The sequence below is a fragment of the Chelonoidis abingdonii genome, chromosome 24, assembly GCF_003597395.2.
Source record: "Chelonoidis abingdonii isolate Lonesome George chromosome 24, CheloAbing_2.0, whole genome shotgun sequence".
NCBI lineage: Eukaryota > Metazoa > Chordata > Testudines > Testudinidae > Chelonoidis > Chelonoidis abingdonii.
This window is the reverse complement of record NC_133792.1, coordinates 26,452,113-26,461,996: the sequence shown is the minus strand read 5'-3', so window position 1 is coordinate 26,461,996 and position 9,884 is coordinate 26,452,113. Positions and strand designations below refer to the sequence as shown.

Genomic DNA, 9,884 nt, shown 5'->3' with positions numbered 1-9,884 from the left:
TTCATTCCTTCTGGGGCACCTGGCACTGGCCACTGTCGGAAGACAGGATACTGAGTTAGATGGACCTTTGGTCTGACCCAGTAGGGCCGTTCTTATGTTCTTTACTCAGCTGCCACCGAACCCTGCAGATGCTTTAACTTGCTTGGCACCTAAGTGTTTGCAATAAAGTTCCCTAGGCAACTATGTTTCTAGCTCTGTGCTGGCTGGCCATGCATCACAGCCACATGACAGGCATCCAGATGCCTAAGCCTCAAACTGATTTATAAATGGGGAAAGATAAAAGCATTCCTCTACCTAACTTGCCTGAAGGAGTTCTGAGCATGCCTACCAGATTGGGCCCCTACAGGCAAGCATACACAGAACTTTGTGGGGAGAGCAGGACCACCTCCCTCATGACTTAAGCCCAGTGGTTAGGATACTCACCCGGGATTTGGGAGACACCTAGTTCAACTCTCTCCCTGAGAGGGAGAAGGGATTTGTCACCTCTCAAGTGAGTGCCTTAGCCACTGGGTTATGAGATATTCTAATATGGGGCTCCCTCAGTTTCTTCTGTTGACTCTGTTCAGTTGTGAATAAACAATGAAATAATCCTGAGGGCATTCTGTGCCAAAAAATTAAAAATTTGCACAATCTATTTTAAAATTTGACAAAATTCTGCAAAATTTTATTTGCCAAAGAAATGTGGAGGCTCCAGCATGGCACTGGAGAGCACAGGCCACTTGCTGGACAGCTGTTGAAGATCACCGTGCAGCTCCCCCCAGGACGCGGACTCAGTGGTGAGGTTGTACCAACCCTTGTAGTAGGAGGATTTTATGTTTGTATTTTATATAATTTAGAATGAAGGATAAAGAATAATAATGTAGCATGTATTAAATGTATTGGTGTATGATTTGATCATATCCTACCAGCCACCTTTTTTGAACAACAGAAAGGAATGGCCTAATGGGCCAATGGATAGAGATACATCAGCCAGAATCTGTTTCTGGACTGATTTCAAGGCAGTAACAGACCTTTGAGGGTCACCAATTTGTTGTAGGTTTAGGATTTTAAAATAAGTAAAAGAATGCCATAATTGTTTTATTTTGCACTACAATTTGATCTTCCTGTTCAAAATATTCTGTGTAAATTAATTCTGTTTTGTGTGTGAATACGAAACGTATGTTAAGAGAAGTGTGAAAGCCATCGCTGAACCAGATGTATGAAAGAGAAACCGGAGACAGATGCAAGGGTCCCAGGAGGCTGAAACACGCCCCTATTTAAATGTCAGAGGAGGGCAGATTGATGACTCTAAAGATAAGACAGGCACCTCTCAATGGGGACAAGAGAGCTGTGATCAAAACCAGCATAGGATACCAGCATAAGGACTGGGCCTGCCCCAGAAACACCCCAGGTTTTGCCCCTCTATGCCAGGTGCACCAAGTGTGGGCAGGCAGGCAGGCTCAGCAAGGTAAGATCCAAGTGTGGAGGACCTTAGAGTGGGGGGATCCAGTATGGGTTGAGACAGTTCTGTGTGGGGCAATCTGGGTGCGGGTGGCTCAGTGGGGGATCCAGCTATGAGGCGGGATCTGGTTGCACAGAGGCTTGTTGGCAGGTTCTGGACACAACAGTAATGGGACTCTGCAGGGAGGTCCAGGTGAAGGTGGTTTTTTGAAAATGATTTTGTTTTGCCCATGGCTAATTCTCCTATTAATGTTAACTGGATTTGTACTGATGCTATTATGTGAGATTATACCCGCAACACCTGTTTAAATGAGGACTGTGGTTTTATTAGATTCACAGACTATTAACTTTATTCATAATTTTTATGAACACCATGTTGCTTACAAAAACAATGACTGTCTGAAAATGTGAGACATTGTGAAATATCAACTGGCAAAGCTAGCAATTCAGAGATCATATGGCTGCAGGCATAAGGGAAAACTTACAATACTAAATAAAACCACCTCTTTCTATGCTCCTTTTTGAACAAGAAATGATAAAATTAGTTTTAAAGTTCATAGACTGAATTTACATTAACCTATGCAGTCAAACTCACTGGAGTAACGGATGGACTAGAAACACCACACAGCAAAATGGTCATTTTGCTATATTACTTTCTTTGTTATGTTCTAATTCAATAATTTCCTAACAACAGATTACAATGCCTAAAGAAAGAAAATATTAAATCCAAATATTTAACACATTTATTTAAAGACCACCTCCTTTAAAGCTGAGGAGCTCTTAACTGCTAAGCTAGGGAAGGTACATTTGGAGTTTTACCTTGTCCTCCTATTTCTAGAAGTAGAGCAATACTCTGATCCCTAAATAAATAACATAACCAAGTTATGGTTCCATAAACATAAGGAAAGTGGCTGAGTTTATGTACAATGTATTTTCAGCTTCTTTAGATGGGATTAAAGCAAGAAAGAAAGAGAGAGAGAGACATTTAACAATATCATACCACCATTCTTAACATACTTGCATCACATTTTCTTATGGCTCACTTATGCTTTTAATTTACAGTAGATTTTACCATGAGTAGGATTGTTTTTCCAGGTCTTGTTTTCAATGCTGCAAAATTATGACTAAACTGGTTTGCCCTTTTACAAATGAGGGCCTTAGGATTTATAAAGTAGAAATGTCTATAACTGTCCCTTTAAAGGTGTTTCCAATGGCTTCTGAGAATATCTGCAATATTTTTTTCATGGTCCATTTGAAGTACTGCTTTTTTACCACTTTGTTAACATTCTTAATCAAAGACAAGTTATATCTCCAGAGGGTTGGATCCTTAGTGAGAAATTTTTTAGGTATGTTTCCTTGGAGAGGGTCTCTGCAATGATAAGTAATTGCAATGTTCCTGGAAACTTCTAGGCTGCTTCCATAGGCCTTTAGAACAGAGTGGACCGAAGTCTGAATCACTTTCCTTGGATCAACTATCATTTTCCTAGGACTGAAGATCCATGGTCTATCAGGCTCTTTATAAATATGCTGGAGTATGTTGACCCCTGGTACAGCACTCCAGGATGAAATGTTGAATGCCTCATTCAAAGAATATACAGTTTTAGGGAAGATGTGGTTCTCAAAGAGGAAAATGCCAGTCCCTGGATTTTGCTCTTGAAGGCTGCTCATCATTGTTTTCCAGTTCAAGTGTTTAATGGGCAGAATAATTTCATCGATATCATTAAGAAGCACAAACTTGCTCCTGTACATGTTGCGGTAAACACAATCATTTAGAGCAGTAATTTGTCCATAGTAGCCAATGTCTTTGGTATCCATAGAAAAATGCCAGTAAGAAGAAACGTTGAAGTATGAAGTAATTGGCCAGGGAATTATCTCAACAGTTCCTTCTGCAATATAAAATTCCAAGGCTTTCTCCATCAATTGGCTGCAGCTGTTCTTATAGATAACAACTTTCTGTGCCCCAAGAATTTTATACATCTCAATGCTCTGTATGAATTGTAAGACATTGTTGTAATTTCCAAACATGGTAGAGATGCACACAGTGAATTCAACAGAAAGGGTCTTGTCATCACGGTTTTTTATTTCAAACCTTGGTAGCTGGACAATATTTCCTTTAGGGGACCAATGAATTGACACATAGTTTGGATCACAGTTTTGGGGCTCCACACAAAGTAAATCTGCTGTACCATAAGGGAATCCAAATAGATCTGAATGAACATCTATTGCTGCCCTTTCCACAGATACCTTGCCATCAGATTGACAACAAAACCAGCAATAAAGATCTCTTACTTCATTATGGTGTACAATCCCAATTACACGAGTGAGGTTTATTTGTCTTTTGTCAAAGTATGGTGCTATTATAAATGTTTTATTATATTTTAATGCTGTGATTGTATCCCTGGCAATCTCACCTTGACAGAGGTCAATCAGCCCTGTCGACTTTGATGAGGGAGAGTTTTGTGTTACCCAATAGTACAAGAGGGAATACAGAAACAGTACGAAAAGGACCATCACAAAAAAAAAGATTCTTCCATAGCAAGACATTTCTGCATTTAAGTTCTAGGTAAGTGTCTATGAGAGAAATGGTTTAAAATTAGAATGAACATTACCAGTTAAAAGTAGGACATAAAAGTAGATATCGGTAATTACTTTACCAGTTAAAAGTAGGGAATATTTAAACTGAAAGCTAATCTACTCCTGCACCTACATAGCATAATCATTCTTGGTATTTATTTTTTTTGGAAGTTGTTCCTCCTCCGAGTTAGATACCAATTACTGATTAGTTATGTTTTCCATCCTCCACTTCCACCTTCAATCCTCATCCCCTCTCTTGGACATGCTTTGTGTGAAATTTTTCTATTTTCTCCCTAGACTCTGCACTTGGTAATTGGCCAGGAAATAAAGGTAGCCACTCCTCTAATACAGACACTTCACATTAAACATTTGAAATCAGTCTCAAATGTATAATATTGTAAATTCTGCCTGCTGTTGTTCTGTGGCTTTTGGTGGTTTTGCTCCCTGATACAGGGTGAACATTTGTATTTATTCTAACTTGAATATTAGAAAGGAGACCACAAAAAATAGATTAGAAAAGGAGAGAACCACTGCCAAGTGAGTTTCCGTTCCTCCTTCCCAGATTTATTTTTTAACTGAAACCCTCCAGAGTAAATGCTATGTTAAAAAAAAACAAAAAATCTCTTACTAAATATGAGTTACAAGTTTCCTCACAAGTTAGATATTTTCTTAAGTTATCTAGAGTAGGGATGTAATATAGTAAACGGTTAACCAGTAAGCATTAGCCTTACTGGTTAACCCAGGCTAACACTTAACCCCCAATCCCGGGCAGCCCGGAGCAGCCCCAGTCCCGTGGGACTCAGTGGACGGCCAACCCCAACCACAGCCTTGGGCTGCGCTGGCCGGAGCAGCAGCCCCGGGCCATGGCAGCTGGCCCCAGGAACAGCCCCAGTCTTGCTGGCCAGAGCAGCCCCAGCCCCAGCTCCTCTCCCTTTAATCGGTTGACCGATTAAACAATATAATTTTAACTGGTGTGACAAAGTTCCTCCTCTACCTTGGTGAGTCCTGCGCTTATTGGCGGATTTGCTCGCCTCAGAGATTCACCATGTGGGTCAGGAAACAGCCCAGAGACCTTCTCCTCTGGTAGGGGCCACAATCCAGGCCAATTCCTCCTGTATCTGATCAGGGATTGGGAGGTTTGGGGGGAACTCGGGCCACCCTCTACTCCAAGTTCCAGCCCAGGGCCCTGTGGACTGCTGCTGTTTAGAGGGCCTCCTGGTACAGCTGCGCAACAGCTACAACTCCCTGGGCTACTTTCCCATGGCCTCCTTCCAACACCTTCTTTATCCTCAGCTCCCCAGGGAAAAGGGATCTACTTAAACAGGGACTAACAATCTGCCTTCTAACACTCTCCTGTAGCTATCTGGCCTGACCCTGTCACACTGGTTTACTTTTTTAACGATATTTACATCCCTAATCTGGAGTAGTTTATTTTAGAGCCTGAGCATCTACACAGCAGTTAAATAGCCCCTTAGCCCAAGCACAGCAAACCCCTCAGCTGGCATGGACCAGCCACAGGTTTGTAATTGCAGCGGCGACATATCCTCAGAGTACATTTCCCAGACCCGAAGAAGAGCTCTTTGTAAAATCAAAAATGTACAAAAATCTTTTACTCTGAATTTTAGATTCTAATTTCTTCAGATTAACCAAGTCTACTAACCTTATGTCCAAAAATTATTTTGATTCTGACTTGTTTGAGAGGACCTCATCCATTTGCCTCTTTTGGACACTAGGCAATTGATCACCTGACTTGTCTCTAATGAGCTTCTCTAAATATTACTGAGCCTGAAGTTCTTCCTGTTGCAGAAGAGGCATTGCTGTTCATGGAAATCTGTCTGTAAGAAATGGCCAATTACTTTATTAATTCCCTTTTCAGGGAAATTGGGTGAGATAAGCATAGATTAATTAAAGGATTAATGAATCACATCCTTACTCTCCTAACACCATGATCAGAGATCCGTAATTAAGAGTTTACTGCAGGAAAATAAGCCAATCTGAAGAGAAGGTGCAAGTGTGAGATCAGTGACTGAAGAGAAAACTGGCCGAAGGAAAAGTTTGAAATATGGTTACAGTGTACATGAAAATGACTCCATATTCTTATGCTGCTGCTGTACACAAGGTATTGTATCTGAAAGGGAACTAGGGATTTTTAACCACTCCATGATAAGAAGGAGGACTGCAAATTAGTCTTCTTAGGTCTTATAGCCATGATATAAAAATGATTTGGGTACATTTACATCTAAACATGTTTATGTTCACATTCACTGCAGCTATCATTTATAACAGTGCCTAGAAGTGTGCTACAGAAAATAAGAGATTTAATTTCTGCCCTAAAGATTTTCCTATCTAATTATTGATAAGACAATGAGTGAGAATAAGAGATAAAGGGGGTTATGAGAAAGAGGAAATGTAAGAGTTAAACCAATTACTTAGCTAGGTTATGTTTGTATCTTGATGGCACAATTAAAATTCTAAATGCAGATGGGAGTGGAGGGAAGAGAAAACGGGAAAGAGGATACCATTCCAGGGGAGGCTGGAAGGAGATGTGCAGTTGGTGGCTGGGGGAAAGGTAGAGATATGGAATAGGAGGAGGAATGCTGGTGTCAGGGTGAAGTAACTAACGTGGAAAATCAGCTGAGGACAATAAAGGCAAGCAAATTAAAACAAGTGGCAACATAATTATATGCTATATCTAGAGACCTAAGAATAGTGTGGTTATTGTCTTATCATTCCCATGCATTCCCTTTATCTGGTTTTCTATAACCACCTGTTGTCTCTTATCGTATACTTGGATTGTAAATTTTTAAGGGCAGAGATCATCTTTTTGTTATATGTCTGTACAGTGCCTGGCACAATGGAGTTCTAGTCTGTAACTACAGCTACTACTGTTATCACTATACAAATAAGTAATAAAAGGTGGCTGAGATGGAATCTGGGTTTAAGGGAGGTGTTTTCTTTGTTAATTTTTTTTTTTTTAAATAAAAAATTTGATTGATAGATATTTTGGGTCATTTACAATAAAACATTGTGACCCAAGAACCTCTGCATGCTAACTGGCAAAGGTATGCAGAGGGGTTAAAAGAATCTCCCGAGTGTGATATGAACATTCTAGTTCACCAAAGACCACAGGTCCCAGCTTCCAACTATCCCCAGGGGTGCTCAACCCCAAGCCACACTCCTACTCCACTCCTCCACCCCAACGCCCCACTCCAACTCTTCCTGCCCCTACTCCACCCCACTCCACCTCTTCCCACCGAGTTAAGCCTCCTCTCCCAGGATGGAAACCTCTATTTAATCATGTATCCAGTATTAAAATATTCCCAAACTTGGTCTCTTTATAGCCAGCTGCCATTACAGGTTTTCCCTTCTAGTGAGAGTATAGTATGGTAGATCTCAAATCAATGAAGGCTACACTCAGAAAGACCTCAAGACTTCTGGAATATGTTGCTCAAACAGTTTCACTTTTGTTTCTACTGCCTGGCCCTCCCTTCTCACATTTACTCCAGACTTCTTCTCCTTGTCCAGATCTATTCCGCCCCCAACAATCTTTGATTCATTGAACTTATTGAAACTTTGCACTTTTAGAGAGAGGTAAGGGATTGACACTGTGTTCACAAATTTGCAGAGGGACAATAGGGTTGAGGTCTGTTATTTCTCACCTCTATATTTATTTAAAAACATTTTTGCATTAACAAGCATGTTATCTCTGGAGACACAAATCCACAGTTTGAGAACTGCAGAACTAAGTATCTCTGATAGTATCTTCTAGACTGAGCACTGAGTCCCACTGGGTAGGTAGAAAGATTAACCTAAATAATCGATACAGAAGCCCCTGGAACCTCATAAAATTGGGTCCCTAATCCATGAACTATTGGAACTCATTTACAAAACTTTTCTTAAACATTACATGAATATACTGTCTCATACTATAGAATTAGAATTTATAATCCCTATTCCATGATGTGATATCTTTGAGCTATAATGTATTTTAATTAAAACTATCTTCAGATCGGATTTTTTGATCAAATGCTTTGAGGGGAAAAAACCTATTTAAATAAAAAAAAATCATTGATTTTTATTCACCCGGCCGTCCCCTGAGCACACACCCCCTGCGCCTCCTTCACACCACAGACTAGCTGATCCTCAGGATTGGGGGGTGGGGAAACGGGATGGGACAGAGGTGTACAGTACCCTCTGCATTATACTCCAAAGGAGAAGGCTGGATATGATCCCTGGACATACACTGTAACTCCAAACGCTGTAACTCTGCCAGTGTAGACATACCCTAAGACCTAGTCTACACTAGAAAATTAGGTCAGTTGGTTAAGGATGTGAAAAATCCACACCACTGAGTGGGGTTATTAAGCCAACTTAAGTCCCCATGCAGACAGTACTAGGTCAATGGAAGAATTCAGCCAACCTAGTCACCTCCTCTCAAGGAGGTGACTTACCTACACCCTCCCATTGGTATAGGTAGTGTCTACACCTGCACCGCTTCCCACAGCCCCCATTCACCTGGAGCAGTGAATCGCGGCCAGAGGGAGCCACGATCGGCCGAATTTGCAGACACAGCAGGTAAACAAACCGTCCCGTCCCACCAGGGGGCTTACCCTGGGAGACCGCGGGCCAAAGGTTGCCAATCTCTGGTCTACACTGAAGTACTACAGCAGAGCAGCTGTGCTACTATAGCACTGCTATAGCATTTTAAGTGTAGACAAGCCCTAACAGGAAGGAAAAAAAAGCAGGGAGGAGGGGCTTTACCTGGAGATATATCTCAAAGGTTTGCATGAGTATATTTAGGGAGACAGAGGGGTCACCTTGGTATCCTTCACTGAAGAAGTAAAAGGACACTGATTTTGCTTCATGAAAAAGGGGTCTCAACCAGGCTTGGCTGAAAATGCTGGAGAGAACTTCGAGTGAGACAAGTTTGGTTAGACAAGAGAGTAACTTGTTAACTATGTTTAGTCTCTAGAAAGCGTGTTAGGATTTTGTTTTATATGTAACCATTTGTTTCCAATATTCTTACTCACTATTACTTGAATCTCTATTCTTTGATAATAACTTTAGATATATTTATAATGAAAACAAATAAGTGCTGTGATATAAAGCAAAGTGATGGTTCTGAATTGAATCTTACAGACTGGTGTGTACTGTATCTTGGGAATAGCAGGCCTGGTAAGTTTAAGCGTTCAGAGGATAAAGGGCTGGACACTGCAGATAATTCTCCAAGGATTCAGGGTTGTGCGTGTCTGTTGCTACCTGTACAAAGAGAACAAGATAGAGCAAGGTCTGTGGAGGACTCGAAGGCAGTGCTTGTGAGGCCTGCTGGCGGTTTCATGAAGCTGACAAACATCAGGCACAAACAAACCTGTTTCATGCTAACGGCAGGTAGCAGTGAGGTACCTCACAATCCTGGATACCCCAGCAAGTGTCACAGACATCATCATTAGATTGTCTTGACATGTGTAAGTCACATCTTAATACAGAACTAACAATATTAAGCAACATATTATGTATTGACCATGTATTGTTATATCAATAACATTTTCTTTTCCCCAAAATTATTTAAACATAACCTTAACAGGAGCCCCACCAATAAATCCCCAGCCCCTGGTACTTTGCCAGGCTTTGTTTCAGCAGTGTTGGCTCCTCCAAGTCCCCCTGATGCCCCCAAGCCCTTGAAATCTCCATAGAATCCCCCTGAAATCTCAGAAAAATTTCTTAAAACCCCCCAGAGAACCCTAGGAATCCTGAGAAACCCCAGAATTCTGAGTATATTGAGACACTGATCCATTCCATGCAGACTCCATTACCCCCTTGGGGTCATCTTGGTGTACCTAATGCTTCCATTTATGTCACAAGGAGATATG

The 9,884-nt window shown here is 41.1% G+C and overlaps 1 protein-coding gene across 1 annotated transcript; it reads right to left on the bottom strand.

The window, feature by feature from the left end:
• Window positions 1–1,774: 1,774 nt before the first annotated feature.
• Window positions 1,775–9,269, bottom strand: LOC116825900 (beta-1,4-galactosyltransferase galt-1-like). The gene is made up of 2 exons (XM_075060473.1): window positions 9,152–9,269; window positions 1,775–5,849 (listed from the first exon to the last, which is right to left on the bottom strand). Exon 2 carries the CDS (start codon window positions 3,982–3,984, stop codon window positions 2,605–2,607), a length of 1,380 nt encoding a protein of 459 aa, XP_074916574.1. The 5' UTR covers window positions 3,985–5,849; window positions 9,152–9,269; the 3' UTR covers window positions 1,775–2,604.
• Between the last annotated feature and the right edge of the window lie 615 nt (window positions 9,270–9,884).

Excerpts from the sequence above, each read along its gene's own strand:
- LOC116825900 (XM_075060473.1), bottom strand. The coding sequence starts at position 3,984 with ATGTCTTGCTATGGAAGAATCTTTTTTTTTGTGATGGTCCTTTTCGTA.